Source organism: Austrofundulus limnaeus, unplaced genomic scaffold (assembly GCF_001266775.1).
Source record: "Austrofundulus limnaeus strain Quisiro unplaced genomic scaffold, Austrofundulus_limnaeus-1.0 Scaffold22, whole genome shotgun sequence".
Classification (NCBI taxonomy): Eukaryota; Metazoa; Chordata; class Actinopteri; order Cyprinodontiformes; family Rivulidae; genus Austrofundulus; species Austrofundulus limnaeus.
The window spans coordinates 1529596-1551694 of NW_013952424.1; the positions used below are offsets into that span (position 1 = coordinate 1529596).

General features: G+C 40.8%; 1 protein-coding gene across 1 annotated transcript in view; it reads left to right on the forward strand.

Moving 5' to 3' along the window:
- Nucleotides 1-878: 878 nt before the first annotated feature.
- sema3aa (sema domain, immunoglobulin domain (Ig), short basic domain, secreted, (semaphorin) 3Aa) overlaps nucleotides 879-22099 on the forward strand; it is a 32090-nt gene continuing 10869 nt past the window's right edge. The window contains exons 1-6 of the mRNA XM_014004173.1: nucleotides 879-2015; nucleotides 15666-15826; nucleotides 17222-17284; nucleotides 20910-21029; nucleotides 21672-21762; nucleotides 21861-21980. Coding sequence (XP_013859627.1) covers nucleotides 1910-2015; nucleotides 15666-15826; nucleotides 17222-17284; nucleotides 20910-21029; nucleotides 21672-21762; nucleotides 21861-21980 — 661 coding nt within the window. The 5' untranslated portion in view covers nucleotides 879-1909. The remainder of the gene's footprint in view (nucleotides 2016-15665; nucleotides 15827-17221; nucleotides 17285-20909; nucleotides 21030-21671; nucleotides 21763-21860; nucleotides 21981-22099) is intronic.

Consider the following 22099-nt stretch of genomic DNA (forward strand, 5'->3'; position numbering starts at 1 on the left):
CACACACACACACACACACACACACACACACACACACACACACACACACACACACACACACACCAGCACCTGCAGGGCCAGGCTGGGGTTAAGAGAAGGGGGTTGTTGTTGACCCACCTTGCTGATATGAATGACTTTAGCAGAGACAGGATCTGTCTCAGACGATGCAGGCTAAATACCAGCATGCGTTCCTCTTAACTGCAAAGTTTCATGGCAGAAACACACTCACGGCTTTGCTCTTTGCGGGGAATGTGAAACTTTTTCAGAGTTCTAAATATTTGCAAAACAGGTTGTAACTTTTAATTTTTTTTTATCAACATTAATCAGATGATGTGTTGTATTTAAAATAGTGCTACGATGCAATTGRAGTGTAATAAAGACTGATTTTCTTTTCAAAGTAAAATTCACTTTTTGAATTTTATCTAAACTTTTGTATCTGTTAACCAGTTGTTTACAAGAGTAAAAATAAACTTGCGCAACAGAAAATTGGGCTACACCGACTGACTTTCAGAGAGGACATAAAATACATAAATTCATCTCAAACCTGTTGGCTTGTTGTTTGAAAAGTTGAGCTAACACAGAAGAGCCCAGTAATCAAGATTGTTTGCCAGCAGAAGGCGGGAAATGTGGACATGACTGTAAATAATAAATCTAAAAATGAAAGAAAACATTTTTTATCTAATCCTCAAGCAAACCTAAATGAAAGTTTTGTTTGGATTGAAACAAAAAGAGTTCCATTAAGAGGTTTAGGTGGAATATTGTTAGCTAAAAKACACTGAATGTTAAATAATGAGTCACTCGACGTAACAAAGTAGAAGGTGTGGTGGTTGCTATCCAGAAACCAAACTTYGAAAGAGAGAAAACAAAAATCCTTGAACAATCATACAAAAATATGAGAAGTTTATTATTACTAATATTAGACAGYAATTCTTCTATATACATTTAAACACATTGGGTTAGGATTGTTTTCTGTAAATATGCAATGTGTTTAATGTTCTGTCAGTTGTCATTTCCTGTGTTTTTAACAGCTTTTAACTAAAGATTTAACTTGACTTTTATTCAATGGTTCTTGCTTGTTTGTCCCCTCTGTGGTATATTGTGATGTTACTGTATGGGCGACCAGAAATTAAACTCAGATTTTTATTGTGCAAGCACCAGCACAGTGTACAGAGGCAGAAAAAGGGTTTTGCAGACATTGGAGAGCGTAAAGGAAGAGAGAAAATAACGAYGAACCCAAAAGGAAATGTGTGCGGAAAAGTCGAGGCTATAAATCCTGACTACACTACTTCCTACCCATGACACTGGTTTCATCGCTGCTCTCAAGTCATACCCCACCTCTCCGTCCTCCAGCGCTCCCTCCCTCTCTCAGCTGCTCTGCCTCTCCTCCCCTCCCTTCTCGGGGATGGTGTAGCTCTCTCTCGCAGTCTGTTGGAGCTGCACACAAGGATTAGAGGATTGCTGTGTGTCTGCTCTAAGAGTAGAAGCCAGTGGACAGAAAGCAGAAAAATCTCTGGTGGTGGGGAAAAAAAAGAAAAGATAGGTTTGTTTTACTGGATAGGTGCTCTGGTTCACCTTCACCCAGCCTTTGTATCTCATCAAAGCTGAAGGACCACAGAGCCTTCACCTGGGAGAGAGGACAGATAATCCAAGGGACTATTAAAGCCTGGATCTCCACACGGGGAGCCATGTGAGCGGCACCCCKCCACCAACTTGACACAAGAGAACTGCCCCAACAGAGACTCTGAGCTGGGGGGAGCGCAGCCAGGATTTTACCCCTCTCCCTGGAACCTCTACTTTCAGGGCTAASGGACTCCCCAGGCTTGGCGAAACTCAGCGGAGGACACTCATCTCGGGGTCGGGCTGCGAGTGCCCCTCTGGTCTGGAGACCAGCCAGCAGCACTCCAGCACCATGGATTACCTGCTTGGGACTGTAGTGCTGCTGTGTGTTGCAGTGCAGCTGGGCAGAGGAGTAGAGTCCAAGCACAACGTACCAAGACTAAAGCTGTCATACAAGGGTAAGTCCATTCTCTCTTCTCCCTGACTCCAGGTTATAACCGGTGCTTTTAACCCAGACTAAAACATTTCTCTTGCTCTCTTGCCCATGGGTGCTCTTTTATGCTTTTCTTTTCATTCATTCATTCTGTGCTTTCCTCCGCTTCTGTCTCAGTAAGTCCATTTCTGCCTCTGTGTTTGTCTTATTCACTACTTCTGGCTCTTGGTCTGCATWCAAAATCCATCTCCCTTCTTAACCTTCTGTATTCCTCTCTCCCATTACCTCGCTCCTTTCCCTCTCACCCGCACTGCCTGTCTCTAAGAATTCACTATTCTCCTTACAAATGGTCGGATTGTTTCCATATGTTGTGGACAGACTTCTGCCTGAAGTTAAATGTATATTTTGGCCTCTGTATCCTTTTTCCCCCTTGTCCTGTCCCCTTCTATTAACACTGCACTGCCCTGGTAAGTGGTCTGAAAAGCCAGCAGAGTCTCTGGTTTAACAGCTTCTGTCTGAAAATCTAAAAAAGCTGTGAAACAGAGCCCTTTTTTCAAGGGGCCAAGCACAGTCTTGACTCCTATTTTTTTGTGATAAATTGATTCAACAGTTGGAGAGTTTAAATTCATTCTGGTTTGCACTCTAGATCTCCTCCTTTTCTGGAGAACAAGAGGGAGTTTGTGTCTTTCTATCACACACGTGTACGTATTTGACGTWTATAGCAAACATGTTATTCTCTCTCCTTCTGTGTTATTTTGAGGGGAGACTGCGGAGCGCCGGTCCGTCCTCTCCTCCTCCTCCTCCTCCCTGTTTCTCTCTCCGTGTCTCGTCTCCTCTCTCACACCCTACACTAAATCAGGCTTTTTGTAATAGCAGACTTTTCATCTTGGCCAGCAACATTTTGCAATATTTTGGGAATTTTTTTTCTCCTCTCTCTCTCTTTTTGTACATGGCCAGACTGAAAGTGTGGCAACCCGGTTCTTTATTTAAGTCCCRTCTACCAAATCACGCCCTCTGAAAATTTATGAACAGGCTTATTTGCCGCTGAAAGCACGAGTGTGTGGTTAAAAGGGCTCTTGTGCGTCGGTTTGTCACCCAGATTTTTGGCTTTTCAGACGGTTTTGAGGAAAAAATGAAATGCTGGGATTGAACAAGACCTGAATATGATGTCTGTCACTAATTCATCTCTATCTTTAGACAAGACATTTAGTCTAACTTATGTTTAGAGGCCTGCTATATGACATGCTTTATTCTTTAGATGAAGTGGAAGTTGTAATTTTGAGGGCAGTATATTTCCTTTTATCACCCTCTCAGCTCCTAAATGAGTGCCTACGTCCTAAATCTAAAATAAAAATGTGACAGTCTTCAGTATTTTGTGTATTTTGCAAGAATACTGCAGGATTTTAAAATATGACAACATGCTTGTCTTAAAAAATATAAATGTAAAATAAAATGTGAGTTGAACTCACCTGCTTCAAGTCAAACATCCTCTGGGCTTTACCCTGTCCGCTCACAGCAAGATGAGCTTTTAAGAGGAAATGTCATCCCTTTCTTTCGCAGCCATCTGTTTTAAGAATATAGTTCCCTCCTGCACCCTTTTGTGATTCTCTTTGCTGGTTCCATCTGACAAGTGAACATGTTGCTGACAAAAGTGCGAGACAAGAGACATGTCAAGCATCAAAGTGTGTATTGACTGAATGATGGATGTGTGTTGTCAATCTAACAAGACGGGTCTAGTGGGGGAGCCTGCCTTGCTGCTGTACTTTTTTTTTTTGAAGTATGCTTTTGCTTACATTGAATCCATGTTGTGTGTGCGAATGTTCTTGCTGGTGTGAGGACTCAACACCCTCTCTTGTGATTTCCTCCCTCTGGACGGCGGGCGGTGTGTTTCAGCGTGGCAAAAATGTGTCAGGTCTCGCGTGTCCTCATATAATTAGACACCTGGTCCAGTGCACGCGCACGTGTGAGCTCACGAATCCGGACATTTCATTGCGCCGTGGAGTTCCTCCGTTGGGCGTGCGAGCGTAGCCGACTGTTGGCTCGTGTTTGTCGGCACAGGCGGACGCAGGGGCGGAAAGGCACGGGAGTGTGTCATGTGCCACTTTCTTTGTCTGGCGTGCTCAGGGCCCACAGGTGTTTGAAGGGCTCTCTGGATRTGTGTCAGGAGACACTTCTCAGTTAACGCCCACATTATGGAGCATGGCGGAGGGGATGGGGTTTGCTCCTAATGAAGTACAAGCTGGCAGACGTAGAGTARATGACGCAAAATGAAGGGAGGCTGGTTGTTAAGCGAAGTGTCACTCATCCCCTCTCCCTGCGTGAAACCAGCATAGTAATTAAGTCAAACAAACAACAGRGAGGAATTCTCCTGGGGAGGACAGTCAAACAAGCAAAGCTCCTGAGCGGGCCCCTGAAGCTGGGGGCATCACATCCCAGATCGCAGGATAATCTCAAAAGCTAGCACRGGCCTGTGATTTGGGCCAGTCGGAGAAAAGCCGAGCCGAGTCCCACGAAATCATCCTCAAATGAGAGCTGATGACACGCTCCCCGAGGGCGGGGTAGTCGCACAGGAGTAACAAATTCTCATCATCTGGAAAAGGACAGGCAAAATGACTGCAGAGTGAGCAGTTTGCAATGGAGAACGGTGGAGAAAATGGAGACAGGTAGATAGAATGACCTCTCGTGGGATGGCTGGCAGAGCGAGTGGAGAGTAAATGATTTCCCAGCGGGGTCAGTTAGACATTCAGCAGAAAGGTTACAGTTTCACGGGGGACGCAGCGATGATCGCRGCAGTTAATGATTTTTTTTTCTCTTCTCCTTGAGACTCGACTTATTTTTCCTCACCTTGACCACAAAGAATGAATAATATTCAAGAGATCATCATTTCATCACAGGTCGACTTGTGTGAACTGGAAATTAATGTGTAATGTAGCTCTCTAAAAGGGATTCACCTAGACTCAATCATCACTTCACCTTGTGGTCTTTAATTCACTCCTGTACTGTAGTATCATTCATATGAGTGGCAAGGATAATGATACACTTCCGTGGATCAATGCATACCTGAACACAGCCACATTCTTCTGCACAATCAATGCACAGCACTCTTCCATGCTGTGCAAGGATCCATCAGGTGTAACGCTGACCCCTAAAGGTCAGCACTGGCACATGCAGTCAAACATTAAATGTAAACAAAACTGCAAAACTCCATCGCGTCTGCATAAAATGCAGCAAAACTTCAAAAACATATGCACATTATTCAGAATCGTTAAACTCTATCATGACCTCTTCCTGCCTCCGTGCTCCCCCTGAATGGGTGGAACTGAGGAGGAAAGTCAGAGCAAGACTGAGAAAGAGACAAGGAATCTGGAGTTGGCTTTTAACCCTTCAAAATAGACACTTGGTGTGGAACCACACTCAGAGATGTCTGGCCTGAACCCCATAATAAGCTCGTGTGAGAGCGTGGGTGTGCCTGCCTGCCTGCCTGTGAAAATATGTGCAGTTTATATGTTTGTGGGTGTTTGCATGCTTGTCGGTTTATCCGTGTTTTATTTTTTCCTCCACTAGTCTTTTCTTTGAAGTATGAATTAGCATCTCGAGCATCGTTTTCGGAGGATCTCTCTCAGCTGTATCTGTCCGTTCGGCTGGCTGCGGCTGACAGAGCGGATGTGGATAATTACAAGGTGTTCTCCCAACGCGCCAACCTTGGAGATGCGTGCCTCTGACTCCCTCCCTCAATCGTTCTCATAGCTCTTTTCTTCCTCTGCCTCCTCCTCGTCGTCCTTCTCCTCCTCCTGCGGCTCAGTCCTTTCTCAAGGAACCACAGCACCACAAACCCTAAGTGCAATCTTTAACAGACTGTGTGTGGGTATTTTTTTTAACATGTCTTCTTTTCCTGTCTGTTTGATTGCAGCTCAGTTAATACATATCTTTTTTTTTTTTGGCTACCCGTCTTTTCAACTCTACTTGGACAGACACCCACACACACACTAAACCACCTACATCTTTGCTCCCATGCAGCCACATTTCAGTAGTAAAGCTGCAGTTTTGCAGTAGCCTCCATTTCAAACATGCTCTTACGGTAAACTCGTATGTATTCCATTTCCTCCCTCTGACTCGCAAACCTGACCACAGAGTTTGTGAAGCTCCCACCATTCTAGTCCACAAGTTGAAGGATGGTTTAATGAGCGTGTATTTTAGCTCCACCAATAAACAACTTTAGCTGCAAAACCAAAAAAATATAAAAAAGCCATTAATGCAGCAAAGAACACTTGTTTTCTTTGCTAATTATAATTAAAGAAGCATTACTTTGTGACCTTTCCTTTGCGTGTTTCTGTGGTTTTATCCGAGTTGTTTTGGAATGCAACACGAAAATGCACCCTTATGCTACTAGCTTTGAAAAATTCTCTTCAAACAAAAATTATCCAAACCGATCGGAGCTCAAGCACCACAATGGAAGGCTGCATCGGTGCAGCCTTTTTTGTTTGTGTAGTGATTACCACTCATGTGCACACAGCCGCTGTGTATGTTCGGAGTACATTTTTGTCTGTGTATACATTAGCGTTGTAAAGGCTCGCATGCACATAGGGAAAATATCTTTGCATCTGTGTTTGGGACGCAGGCTTGAGTTACAGCCTCGTGCAGATTGCAGAACTGCGGGTATGAATGGGTCCCACCACCTGCTAAATCTCGTCAGTCAGATGGAGAAAAGGGTGAACGCTTCTATCTGAGCAGAGTCATGTTACGAACGAGAGGGGGGCATCTACGACAGGCAAACAGGAATATGAAATATGTGAGAAAAATCAAATGGATGGTTTATTTTTCTTATTTAGACTGGTGTTAAGATTTGTTATAGTTACTGACAAAATAAGTGGTTATAATTTTTCATTGTTATGGTTCCAATGTGGGTCCACTTAAATACGTTTAAAATAATTTCATTCCCAATTTGCCTCAATGAAAAATAGCTTGAAGTAAAGAGAAAGAGAAACTATCCCTTCATGGAAATTTCGAGTGCAAATGCATTAAATGAATCAAATCMAAAAAGTTGCAATCAAGCCATGCAGAGCTAAAATGTAGGCTTTTGTCTACAAATTTAGTGRCTCTTGTGCTTCAGCGTGTTCAGTGTCACACTTTGCCTGGGATACATTCAGATCTCTAGCCTCGCCTCATTAATTTGTAATAAAATGGCAGAGCTGACATTCAGCGCCGCCGTACAGCTGACAGGCTGCACTAACAGGCACTGGCTCCAGACATGGCCACGATAACCACAGTCTGGTTTCTCTCAAAGTCCATCCATCACATTGCCTGATGAGAGCCCTATCTTCCTCTTCCTGCAGGAGCCACATTGTGACTTTTTTATTTTTATTTTAAGCCACGAGCATGCACACTTAACCCAGTTCTGACTATTTTACTCCATTAATTTTCTGTTTGTGGTTTTATTAGTTTATATAAAAGTGAAAGTATTCATTTGTATGTTTTGCTCGTGTGTGTTTCTCACTTTAAGTATAAAACCAGAAAGCCTGAGTAGCCCAATCACACTGTGTGGACTTAGAGGTGTGTGAGTAGCTTATCTGCTGCAGGCTCGAGCCCTCTGTGGTCACAGCTCCGGTCTGCGGCGCAGCCGTCCAAAGGCAAGGCGAGCACTAATGAAACGGTTCCACATTCGACTGCTTTTGTTGTGTTACAGTATTTCTTTATGTGTGCTCATGTTTCTGCCTTAGAGTGCTGTCATTATCTCAGATTTGAGGTTTTTCGGTTGCCTTTATTTCTTGATCTGCTGCTTTTTCTCTGCTTTCCCAATCCAGTCAAATATTCCAGTAGACTCAGCTTGTGTCATACATCTCTCATCTTTCACTTCTCTCTCAAGGAAAAGGAAGAATGCTAAATATATTGTCTGAGTGGTGACTCCATTGCTAAATATAAACCTAATTTAACCCCTTGCCTCTACATCCTACCCCAACATTAATGTGTTTCTATGAAAAGTTAAGGGTGACCCAATTTTTCTTTTTTTAAATTCTTGCCGGGCAATCTGGTCTTACTTACCTTTTTCAGGGGCAAACATCAGAGAGTTTCAGCCACCATTGATGTTTTCAGTGTATTGTATAAAGGCTGGTATTGTCGGTTTTAAAATGAATAGAACTGTCCATATTACGACATGTCTTCTAAATTACTAAACATATTAGAACTTTGCAATAATGTGTTGCTTCTGTTTCTATAAAAAAAACCTCATTGATGATATGTTAGGTTTGTAAAGAGGTGAGTCATTTTGTAGGGTAATATTCCACTTTCTTTGCATCATGACTTCAATTTAAGAGCTTAAAACACATTTTATGATAGTTCAGAGACTCCTTGGTCCTTAATTGTAAGTCACAAGGGTCAGCAGTCAAATTAATTCATTGCCAACTGAGACGCCTAAGAAGTTAATCTACTATTTGTCCATGCTTCTCTTTACAGCAAGAGACTTGCCAGATTTTTATTATGCTTGTAACTACTTACTTATCTTGCAAAATATATCAACATAGAGAGCTGTTTTTTTCAGGCTTTTTAATGAAGATTTACTGATAAAAATAAAATGGATTACAACAGAATACATTAAACTAGACATTGCAGTGGTTGTGAAAACACATTTATGTCTCACTGCTAGCACTTTAGCCCTTTTTAATACTAAGTTTCTATGATTTATTCCCATGGCCAAGTCCTTGAAGCCACCTTTAGTCATTCACAAATGAATCACATTGTCATAAAATCAAAGAAGTGACATCATCCCCATTGGTTAGAGTGAAAAGATGCWAGCTCCACCTCCTGCACTATACGTTTTCACTAACTCAGCTCTGACTACCTCTGTGGCAAACTCAGAGGCCTACTAGTCATCTAACAGGAAGCTGACCAGGGTTACCTGGTCCCATTCCAAAGCAAAAACACTTTGAAGTGTTTTAAGTGTTTTTGCACCCTCAAGCCAACATTGTAAATAAGAAACTGTTATTAATGTTTTGCCTGTTGAAATAAAGGTTAAATTAAGTTAAATTTAACCCCCACCCCCACATGTAAACCAATAGAACTTTTTCCAAATAAAAAAAACACTTAAAATAATCTTTTTCAGGCATTGACTCTTATTTATTCACATACTTTTTACTTTGCTGATTTATATTCAAGTATTAACTGTTCCGATATATTTAGCTGTAATAACTTTTTTGCTTTTTTGTTGTTTTTTTAAAAGGACATCAGAAAGTAACGTCGTACTTTTCTGCTGGCCTTTTTGGCAGGACTTGAAGCCAAACATTCCTGAAGCTTATATAGTTGCTTGTTTTTAATGTGCTCCTGAAAAGAAATCCCTAATTGTCGGGCCAAATATCCAAATATCTCTCCCTCTACATCACTAAAAGGATCTGGATACTCCTCTTGCAATCTTCTTGTATGTTTGAATCCTAGAAGAAGGGCAAAACGGTTGGGACAGCGGGTGAAATACGACCCATTCTTAGACTGCTATTATAGATTTAGTGTGGCCTGGGTTGTGGTCACATTTTTCATGTTAGGTCCTTCCATACGTCCTCTGAGTCACAGACGTGGGTTGGAATAAAACACTGATATAAGCCATAACTTGCAGCACTTAACTGTAAGCTACGGCTTGGTTTRCACTGATAGATGAAGCAGAYCGTGCTGCTTAAATGAAAAATGTGGRTGAAATATTTTTTACAGCAGCAGATTTAAACACGCCGTAGTAAATACTCATTCAACACACTGCTCAATCATGCACACAGCTGTTATTTCAGATTAAAAAAACACACACACAGAGGAGCTCCTCCTAATTGTAGAGTTCATGGCAACGTGTGCTGAAAGGTAGCACGTTTCCTGTCAAAGCTGTCACTTAGCTGCACCTGAATAAGGTCTCCAGTGGCCCGGGTTGTGTTGTACGGACGTTCACCATGGAAACCAAACCCACACCTGCTACCGTGTGTAGAAAGAACGCACCGGAGAGGTGAACTTTTAAGGCATGTGTGGGTATCCTTGAGCTTAAGATAATACTTGAATACTTTGTTAAGCAAAGCGTTTGGCAAATTTCCAGGGAGCGACTGTCTTGACTTTTTTTTCCTCGACACCTGTGTTTTGTAGATTTAGCTGCCTTGGAACACATTTTCTGCTTTCTGTACCACATACAGAAGGTATAAAAAGCCTTTTTTTTAATAAAAAGAAGAAGTAAATGGAATGTTGTCTGTTGAATCCCAGTCAAGTGTTTTCTGCTGTGGGACTTTTGTATCCCCCATCACTCAAACACACACTTCTAGCCACACATACAGACAATCAGATAAACATAATTTAATGCCCTGTCGCCTTTCTTTCATTGTGTTTCATTATTCCACTACTGCGTGGCATGTAGGCGTATAAAACGCTCGAAAGCTTGCTGAATGGGGGAGAGAGGAGTACTCCATAGACAATTGCACTTGATATTTGAATGTAATGAATGTGATTTTTATTTTTTCCCCCCTCCAAAGCTTTGTGATACAACATGTGGAGCATTTTCCATTATGGTGTATGACAGAGAGACAAATTGTAATTTATGTGAATGAATTGCTCGTGTTTGGCAGTTTCAACCAGTGTTTTCAGGAGATAAATTAAAAAACAAAGGGGTTTCAGCACTTTGGTTTTTGTCAAAATCCTGGCCACTGAATGATAATGTGAAGAAAAAGAGCTGCGGAAGGTGTAAAGTTAGAAATGATACTTCATTTTGTTAACTTTTTTTGTTGTTGGTTTTATTCTGTACAATTTAAGGTTAAAAAAGGAAAATAACTTTGAACATAGGTTTGGGCACTGAAAATAATTTAGACTTTTAAAAAGATCTTTTCAGATTTATTAGCCTGTTTACAATTATTGTTGGAAAAGGCCAAGTGAGTAAACTTTAATGGCTGTTTTTTATATAGTGTCTCAGTGAAAGTTAAAACAACTGAAGCCCAGTGATTAGCTTTAAGAATTTAGGAACACTGACCTGGTTATACGTCAAACATTTAAATGGCTGAAATTGGGCTACAGTAGGTTCATCGCTGTAATGAAAACCTCAAAATGCTTTATATGCTCGTTCATGAGGTGCAAACTAATGATTTTACCATCATACTAAAAATACCTGGACCCAAATGAATAAACATTTAACAGTTGAGTAAAATCATAATAGTACAAAGAAGTTAAAGCTGTGAAACTTATCAAAGAAGTACTGCTAGTAATTAAAATGTTTGAAAGTTTCTTTTTTTACTGTTTCTTTTGACATGATGGCAGTTGTCATGTACCAATTGTGCTAAACCAGAATTTTAACCACACATTCATATGCTGCACATCAAAACAACCTACAGAAGATCCATTATCCAGAGCTTTCATTATTCTGTCTAATGCCAATTTATAATCAGAACCAAAACACAGAACTTTAAACACCTTGCAGAGACAAAGTGTTTGCATCTGCATGTTTCTATGCACATGTGTGTGTTTGCATGTCTGTCTGCTGCTGTTTATTAGCTTGTCATATGTGTGAAAGACAGAATGTGCGAGTGAAAGGGGCCAGCCGAAGGATGTGTGTAATCGGAGAAAGTGGGAAACAAAGACAGGAGAGTGTGTGTGTGTGTGTGTGTGTGTGTGTGTGTGTGTGTGTGTGTGTGTGTGTGTGTGTGTGTGTGTGTGTGTGTGTTGTGGGGGGTCAAGCCATAAGTCGATGCAACACCCAGGAGAATTTAGATCCACAGCCCTTCATTGCCATGTGGGGAAAGCCAAATCTTTAATCAGTTGTTTGGGAACAGAAGAAAATGTTTTCGGCCAGGCAGACAATAGTAATGTTCCATATGCCTTAATGTCTGCCGGTACATCCCACTGTGGCAGATCCAATCAGACAAACAGTGTGGGCAATCCCGCCGAGCCGATCTATCAGCTTCTCCCAGATCAGTTCCATCTGGCCAGCAAAGACCAGGAACCACAGCCGGGCCACAACCCTCAATAGAACCGCTTGCAGACCGAGTCCCAGCTCGCACCCAGCGTGAGTCTGAGTGCTGATAGAACAGCAAACCTTCATAATGGTCAGTCAGCCAGGAGATGAAAAGCCACCGACACTGTTTTGCAGAACACCAGGAGACCACCATGCCAATCTGTAGAATCCAGTGATTGGAATCCAATATACTGTATGTGCTAGTTGAACAGAGAAGAACAGAGGTGCCACCTTTGACATGTCCTCCCATGGAAGAAAAAGCGTTTTACTCCTCCGGGAGAAGTAAAATACATATATACAGCAGGTAAGATAAGTATTGAACACGTCACCATTTTTCTCAGTAAATATATTACTAGAGGNGTGTGTGTGTGTGTGTGTGTGTGTGTGTGTGTGTGTGTGTGTGTGTGTGTGTGTGTGTGTGTCCCAACCAACACACATATGCACATAAGTAGACGTGTTGAAGTCTCTGGTCGTTCAGTGGCTGTAGTGTAAGCAGACTGTGTGTGGTGAAGAGGGCACGGAGATGCATTCGATAGAGGAGTTGTGTGTAAGTTGTGTTGGAAGGGTCCTGGGTTGGGGTCTGAGTGCGCTCACTGTTATAAAATTAGACGTAGAACACGTGTGTGTGTTCAAGGAGGAACTTGTGTGTTTGTTACACTAAAGTCTATATTAATATAAAGGTGCGGTTTGAATGGTAAAAACACTTGTTTTATCATGAAACTTCCTTTTTGTATGTTGGTGTTTTATGTATCATGTCTTTTACTCTGTTGCTTTATTTTACATGAGCTCTGCTGCACGGCGTCCCGCTTCCAAACGAGCGTGTCTGTGTTTAGATTGGAAGTGCTTACGCCCCAGTTCTCCCACATTTTCCAAACTGCACTAGATTCCAGCTCCGATAAAGCCGCATTGTGTGTTCATGAGCCCAGGCCCACCTTGTCCTTGTCAAAGATCGCCACATGTTGAAAGATGCATGTGTTATCTGTTTTGTTGTTTCTGCTTGGCTCATTTAGAGGAAGCCTTTCGTGACAGAGCTTGTTTTTAAATCACATGGGTCGTCACATGCAGACCCTGCATGGCAAAGTTAGGAACAGTGGGGGAACTCCTCCTTGTCTTCTGGTTTCTTCATTTCAAATGACTCGGTTGACCTTAAGTTTCTGTTCTGATGTTTCAAGTTTCACGTGGTATCAAAATGTGTAGCTATTCCAAAGTATTTCACCCATATTTGATTCACTAGTGTTTTTCCTGTGTTGCCTTTTCCCCCCACATGTTAATTCCACTTTTTCATGGCTGAAACATAAGTAGACCTCCTGGCATTCTGTTGGCTGGAAATTGCATTTCCTTTTTTTTTTGAACCCATTTCCTAACCCTGCTGCGACATGTCTTATTTGTAAACTGAGAACTACTTAGCTGCCAAATGACTGCAGAACGTATCAGAATGGAAGCACCACTGAACACTGAGGAGATTTAATTGTAACACTTTTGGAAAGTCTGTAATTGTGAAAGCCAGAATGTCATCGCGCATCATCGGAGCAACGATACCTCCACACACTAAAACCCCCACGAGTACCCATCTGTGGTACAGAACAAATCATAACCACGGACCACCATTCATGCCCACATCCACCCACTCCCTTTCCTCAGCATCCGACTGAAATCCGATTGACAAAGACTAGCTGCAGCCATCTTTATTAGGTGATACAGGCCCCCATCCACCCCACACGTACCCAGCCATGGTCGACAAACCACTTCCTCCATCTCCCTTTCCATCAGTTCATTCTTTCATGTGGACACAGATGTCTGAGATCTTACACACTGGGAGTGGGTGCAGATGGCTCCTATAGCAGCCCGTCAATCAGAGCTTTGAAAGGAGAGATCAGTGGCCTGCTCACATATATGTTCATGTGCTCTTTTCTCTATAATGGTATTGTGTGGCTGCGTGTCTCTTCTATGTTAACACTAATAATGATGGATGATGTGTCAGTATAACTTACCTGTGTGTGCATTAAGAGCATGTGTTGTGTGTTGAGAGCACAAAGAGTTGTTGTTGTTTAGCACAGCAAGCAAATTTAACTTCTTGTTTTGCGGCTACAATTTTTTTTTCTGTTTTTATTTACGTTTTACAGAATGTCCCAAATTTTGTTGGAATTGGAGTTGTATTTAATTTGAAAAAATCTCTATTAACCTTGTAAGTTAGGGATCCTCAGTAGAAAGTTGCACAATATAAACTAGGGATGTGACAATTATTATAACTGCTTAAAATATAGATCATTTTAAATTCTACTAATATCTGTTTAATTGGCACAATTTATATATTATCATAACTACTTTCACTTCACAAAGTTCTTAATTTGGTATGTTTCCCAATGGTTTTTTTTGGAACTAGCTAAGCTACTAAACTAAACTAGCTAATTTAAGGGGTTTTCAGGCAGCACATGATCACTGTCCTCTGTATGAGAGTCTTTCACACTTTTATGTGTATTTTGAGCTTTGAAACCAAACAGTCGTTTCCAGAAAAAGCTAAATAATACACTGAAAAGGAAAACCCAAAAGTCGTAACATGGCCTCTTTCAGGAAATGAAGTGCAATAAAAGTAAAATACATTCGAGGAGTGAGTTCATGGACACAAAAGCTGTTTGTACTGGTATTTATGGGATGTGGGATCCTGTGTTCTCCAACTTTTCAGGAAGATAGTGATGTCCTTTGTTAACACAAAAGTTTACGAACCCCATCGTTTGTCCTGAAGCTTCACCCAAACGTTTGTGTTCTGGATCGACTTTTTTGTCCTCCACATAAAAATGTGTCCATTTCAGTTTATAGTGAGATTTCAAACAAATACAACAACGTGAGAACCTACAAGCACACATACAAACTTCTTGACATTCATGTACATAACCTTTTTGCAGTTACACAAATGCCCCCACGCATACTTTCCTCGCTCCGTGTTTCCGCGGCTCCTGACTCGGTATGAATTATTCAGCCAATCACACGGCTGAGCAGTCTGAGCCTTGTCCCTGATTGTGACATGCTGTGTTCACTTAAAAATGCCTCACGCTATGCTTGACTGACACGTGTCCGTACGCAAGTGTGTGGAAATATTTGCGCAAAGCCGTCAATGAAACGTGTAATTTCCTTAATTGTAATTTGGTACAACAAGGCAATGTGATTGGGGAGGGACTATTTCTGGGTTCTGACCTGTGATTTGCTGCAGTTAAAAGAACAAGGGTTTGGCAAAAGCAGATTTTGTGATTGCCTGTTATTTTTAGTTTATTTTCAGTTTTTATCACCTTTTTATCAGCTATATCTCATGGACTGCTGGACAGATTTGATGAAACCCTGAGTAAATAAATATTGGCTGTACATCTGTAACTGTTTACCCTTTGGAATCAATTACATTTAAGATGGCTGCCACAGCTAATCAACCTTTGCCTAAACAAAAACTGGTAAAACTCAGAATTTTACAAATATTGATGTAAAATTGGATGTGGTTGTAGCTGAAAGTCACAACACATTTTGAAAGTGCTGACGGATCAGATATTGCAGGATTACATGAGACTGCACACAAAGTTTCTTTCATGGTTTGACCAAAACATCTAGAACATAAAAGGAGATTGATAGTTCTGACAAATAAGGTGGCGATCATACCAATATCTTCAATAAATGCTTGACTTACAGGTGTATTTTTAAAAATAACATTTTACTTTTTCTTGTATTTTCTTCCAGAGATGTTAGAGTCCAGTAACCTTGTCACCTTCAATGGTTTAGCCAATAGTTCGAGTTATGACGCTTTTCTATTGGATGAGGAGAGGGGGAGGCTACTGGTCGGAGCAGAGGACCACATCTTCTCGTTTGACCTCGTCAATATCAACAGGGACCACAAACAGGTAAAGCTCTAAAGCAGCTTTGGTGAAAGGAATAAAAAGATGGTTTATCTCCACTCCTTTGCTGCCTGACCCCACCTCTGGAGTCTATTATTCCATCTACTTCTCACCCGCCTTCATCCCTCCCTCTGTCTGTCTTGGTCCAGACACGGCTGTCCATAATTCCATTACTCCACCTGGACTAGGTTAACAGTCTTTTTATCTGATTCGAACGGCTATCAAAGACACACACGTCTGACACGGTGTTGCCTGCAGGCTGCAGAGAGCTTCACAGGGGAACAAATTGCTGAAAAATGCATAGTCAATGAGAAAAATGAGAGGTGCCCTCAAATTTCCCCTGCCTTTGGCTCTTTTGTTCGAATCTGTGGAACGTTACGAGATAAAAACAAAAAAGCTGTGATTAAGTACACCTAATGTAATCAGTGAAAAATGATGATTTTTTTTATGTGGAGAGTAAAACAGAGCTGATCAGGAGTGTGGATAAAGGAATGAATTGAGAAAATGTAGCTCTCTGTAAGGGCACCATAATGCATGGGCATGCATGCGCATATATTTCCAATGTCTGCTCACATCTGTGTGGCCTGCAACAACAACAAAAAATTTWAAAAAAAAATGCTGTCGCCACCCCAGATTTGAGAATAAAATCACCCCTCTCCTTATTACAGCTCACACATGCACACTCATGTGTGTTTATAATTCATGTGTAACCAGAGGCCACAAAGAAATGACAAGCACAGTTGCAGAACCCTGGTTTCTGTTTATATTTAAAAATACAACCTTATGCTTGATATTTCAAAAGAGTTTAACTTTATTATTTGTATTTTGTAGTCTACTTATTAAACGTTTGTTTCATCATCTAAGTCTTTTGCTTTTTTAAAGTTTATTTGAAGGTTAATCCTTGGTAGCAATACATAACATAATCTGGTCCATAATGGATACAAATCTGGTACTTATTGTGTAGGTACTGACAGARATACTCTATATAAAGTACTTGAAAGAAATAACTACAGTATGTAAAAATAAAATACCTTAACAGAAAATGACTAAAATAGCTGCACTAGTTGCTATACACCTCTGTGTACTGGGTACCTCCTAGGTATGCAGTGCACCAGGTAAGCGCCCTGTAAATAAATATTAAGTCACTGTATTATATATGTACCCAATATGTACCAGGCTGTAATTTTGCTACCAAATTCTGTCTGAATTATATTTACAAGAGTGTGTAAACAAGAAAAAAACTTAAATGATGACAAATCCAAAGCTTTCGCCTGTAATTTTTCTGATTAACCATACTGACTCATCTCCACTGTGCATCTACGCTCTCCGTTTCACAAAACATTTATTGTTCCTCTCAACTCTCATGCGCAGTCTGAACATGTCTTTCTCTCGTTTTCACAGATTGCCTGGCCTGCCACCTTCTCCAAGAAGGATGAATGCAAGTGGGCAGGAAAAGATCTTGGGGTGAGACCTCACACATGTTTGCATCGTAGTTGGAGCTCTTCCGTGGACTGTTTGTGCTGATAGTTTGACAGATTTGTCAGAAATTTTGGTGGTGCATCTCATATGTAATGGAGATAAAATAAGAATCTTTGGACTCTAAAATTAGWAGAACAAAAGGAGTGAAATGGGAGGAAATTCCCAYAGAAGAAAGCCAGTTTTGTTTCACCTTTACCACATTCACCCTACCATAGGCCTGCCAATGACACCTGCAGCAAAGTATACAAACACACAGTGGAGGTCAAATGTGTCAATAGCACGAGGACAATAAACCAGTTAATTTGCATTCTGTAATGTACAGATAAATGCTGAAAATATGTGTATGTGTCTGACTCAGAGCAGTCCACACGTGTGCATTTCTATTGTTATCTGTCACGMTGTGTTAGCACACATGGCCAGTTCTGCTCGAACACAGACCCAACTGTGTGCGCGCTCCGGAGTTAGTGTATCTTATCTTTGTGTTACTGTTTAGAAAGGCCCCTCTCAGTATTGTATTTGATCTCAATTTCATGGTTGAACGAGTCTCCAGTGCAAGGCTGCAGGTTTTCGGGGATTATAGAAGAACCACACACATCCGTTTGAATCAAGGGGCTTTCATTGGGTTTGCACCCTTTTTTTTCCAGATTTCACAAAGTCCACAGCMACACGAGCTGTACACTGGCATCACACAGTGGAAAGATTGCACTCTGGCAACCYAGAATCGCACAAAAAGCAGTAATGAGGTATTTGCGTGCTGTGAAAATGTTTACCCTTGAAATCGAGGCGGTGAAAGCAAAGACAGAGGAACACACGAAGAGGTCTTGATTAGGACATTACTAAAGCATCCAGAGCTCTCAAAGTGATGCATTTCTCCAAACCGCAATTTACAACCACAGAGCAAATGTAACAGCTGCCCCCACCCTCCCTGAAAATGCCTGAGGACTTTATTGCTATCCCTTACCRAGTGACTGGCCCAGGTTGTTCTATTGTGATCTAAGTGTACTTTTGTCAAAATGCTTGATGTCTTTCTTTAATAACTGCTCAATAGTTACAAAAACTAAAGAAAAACATTCCACTGTTTGTTTTATTGTGCAAGCGCACTTCCTGGATTGACTCAGAGATCTTGCTTTAAACAAAATTCACTAAATTCACCCACATTTCTGCAAATCTGTCCACCCATTTCTCTTGTGGCGAGTCATCCTACCCAGTCCAAAGAAAGTGATTAATTTGATCCACAATAAATGAGTCATTTATTCTTTGTGGGTATTTTAGTTTTCAAGCAATGACACGGTTTGTGATGGAGGAAAGGGTTTTCCACTGGAGGCCAACACACAGCTGCATTCATGTGACTTTATCCAACACCTGTCAGTGTTTAGGTGGAAGCGTACCTACCACGTAGCTAATGAATCTAACTGGGACAGCCGTGGTAAATCCTTAACAGAGGTGATCCTGGGGGGCTTTATAGGAGTCGATGAAATGCACATAATACGGGCGTGAGAATGATGTGAGGGGGGACGTGTGCTCTGACAGTTCAACAGTAGGAAACCCAGAAGGTAAAGTCATTAAGCTGCACGCTCAYAKACTCAGACATGCGGGGTTCAGGTCAGCATGATATTGTGCAAATATAGTTACTTTTGGCGAGCTCTAGACCTGTGGCTGAAATGTGTAAAGTGCTCAAATAGGTGGTTATTAATAACATGAATGGCTGAAAGGTGTTAAATATCTGAGAAAAAATAGTACCATTGGTAGCGTGCAACAGCAAAGATTTTATGTTTTCAAGAAATAATTTTTAAATGAAGTAAGAATGTGACATCAGTGGAAATACAACATGTTCTGAAGCCAAAAGCAGGATTACGTGATAACAATTAGGTGTCAAAATACAGTTCTAGCTCTAGAACTTAGTACATCTAATGAGTTCAAAATGTCTGACAAAAACTGTGACTATTTTGTAAGAGGATTTGCAGCACATTTTTTCAATACGTTTAAAGTTGAAGCTTCTGAGATTTGAAAGCCTTAAAAATGTTTCAAGACTTTTTGGTGTATATTAAGTAAAATAAATAAAAATAACAGAAAATGACTTTGGTAAAAATGAATTTCACTCATAAAAAAGGTACTTAAGTAAAAATCATAAAAATGCTCACAATAACCAGGAAATTAAATTTAAAAGTACTTGTACACTCTAAAATTATACATTTTCTTTTATAGACGCAACTTGGTTAGGTAAATTCAACATTTCATTTTTTAGAGTGCATAAACCACTCCTTTGAGTCTTATATTTTACGACTTTTACAGGTGTTACATTTTAAAATAAAGAAGTAAATGTATAATTTTTTTGTGTTTTGAATGTAACAAAATAAGTTACAATTTAAAAAATTTTTTGTAGAATTACATAGATTCAAAAAATACTTAAGTCCTGTAACAAAGTAAATGTATTTTATTCCTATACTGGGTTTAGATTAAGCCAACTGTTTTATTTTACTGTTACTTTGGATTTAATCAGTTATTTATTTTGAGCTTAAGTGCCCTTTTTAATGGCAACTAACCTTAAAACAATGATTTGTTTTGCATATGACACACTTTTGCCATTCTGTGCAGAGTTACAAAGTTGCACTAATAATCCATCCAGGAAATTGTCCATTTTGGAACCACGTCCAAAAGCATTTTTGCTCACTATTTATTTAGTACGAGTTTCAGGAGAGCCATCGTTAGGCAAGCTAACAAATTAGCCCTGGTAAACTAGCCAGTTGTACTCTCCAGCTTCATGTTTAACGAAGTGAGTGATCTCATTTTTACATCCAACTCCCTGTAAGGAACTAAATCATTTCATTTGTCAGAGTGTCAAACTTTCCCTTTCAGCAAATTTACTGAGGAAGTCGGAGCTGAAACAACAGTGCCTGCCCTTTTGAGTAATAACAGAAAAATTTTGTGCTGTGGAAAAAAAAAAAACGAAAGAAAAAAAGTTTGCAGCTTGTGATCTTGGTGTTAATTTATGCTGCTCTGGAAAATGTCAGCACTCCAACCTGATGCCCCTGCATCCATTTACGCCTCACACATGGCGACGTCATCACATCATCAGAGCGAACCATCCGTGAGCGTCGGAGACAGATTTGTTAAGAGGAAAAGGAAGAGAGGGGAATAAMTTGGCTGTTGTGTAATGCTGAGTGTGCCTCTTTGCCAGGAGTAGATCTAGCTTGTTTTTATAACGGGCCTAAACCAGTCTTAATCTCTTAAACACATGTGCCTAAATCAGCTCCTTGGGGCGACTAATAACCCTCCTGCATTAACCAATGCCGTTGATTAGCAGTCTAATAAACAGTCTCGCACCACTGGGACTATTGAGATGTGGTGGAGTGCCAACTCAAACACCCCTCGGTAAATTCAAGCATATGGATCATTAAACGATCTGTGACAAATTTGCCTGATTTGAATTCCACGTGGGATTTCCTTGAAAGAAGCTTTGTCTCACAAGTCTTTAGGCAGCGACTTTCATGTTGGTACAGTGGAGTTTCAGCGGCATTATTCTTTGCTTTTTGTTTTAAATCTTAGCTAATGTAAGAAAAAGCTGTGTTTCTCATTACTTGACATTCTTCCCTTTTTTTTTGGTATTTAGAAAGAGTGTTCTAACTTCATCCGGGTCCTCCAGCCCTACAACCAGACCCACCTGTACATCTGCGGCACAGGAGCCTTCCACCCCATCTGTGCTTATCTGGAAATGGGCAAGAGGGCAGAGGTAAAGTATAAATGCAGTAAGGTATTTTAAATCCCTGCCTGTCATGAAATGTAACAGCGTTTCATTTGTAAACTAATGAGAAAGTACACACAAGTGAAATGTTGAGCAACGCAGCTTCTCTTCACTGATTAACTTCCCATCAGTCATTTCTTTTGTGTGAAGAAATGGAGGGAGGAATGGGTCAGCACAATCCTCTCTCTTACATAAAAGTTTAATCAGTCATCTCAATACAGGTTCCACAGGTTAATCAATTTACCAGCGTGGGTTCAGCAGAAGGTTTGCACTGTGGAGCTTTTCACTCCAGCAGACTCTGCCTGGGTTCACTCGAAGTGTAGTCAGCATCTTTCTTTTTCTTTATTCAAAATCTGTAGGTAATGTGTTTTTTTAGCTTTTTCTCCTTCCCATGATTTAGATGTCTTTCTGTTGCACAAACTGTTGTCTCGCGAGCTAGTAGAGTTCTAAAAATCAAAAAGACATTACTCATCACTGTCAGGCCAGATTTGTTTTGCATCCCAGCTCATAAATAGCATGCTATAATGAGAATAAATTGTAACTTGAAACACGGTCCATAAACGCACCTTTAACCAGGCTTAATGTGGCTTTTACTGACCTTGTGTTGAACTTTGACCCTCTCCACTACAGGACAATATCTTCCGACTGGCCACGCAATTTGAGAACGGCCGTGGGAAAAGCCCCTACGACCCCAAAATGCTCTCGGCGTCACTTCTGATCGGTGAGTTCAGGCGCCTGCTTCTATTGGTTCCAGAAAGCACACGTTCGCTGTAGAGTTGGTTGTGAATTTCAGACAATAAACAAACTTCTGCCTGCCAGATGGAGAGCTGTATTCTGGCACATCTGCTGATTTCATGGGGAGGGATTTTGCCATTTTCCGAACACTTGGGGATCATCACCCAATCAGAACGGAACAGCACGATTCAAGATGGCTGAACGGTAAACGCTTTTTTTGTTAATGCAAAAATGTTTTTGTGTTTTGAAATAGTGAGAATGCAGGACAAAGCTAGAACAGATCAATGAATTAAAACAATAATAATAATAATAATAATAATAAT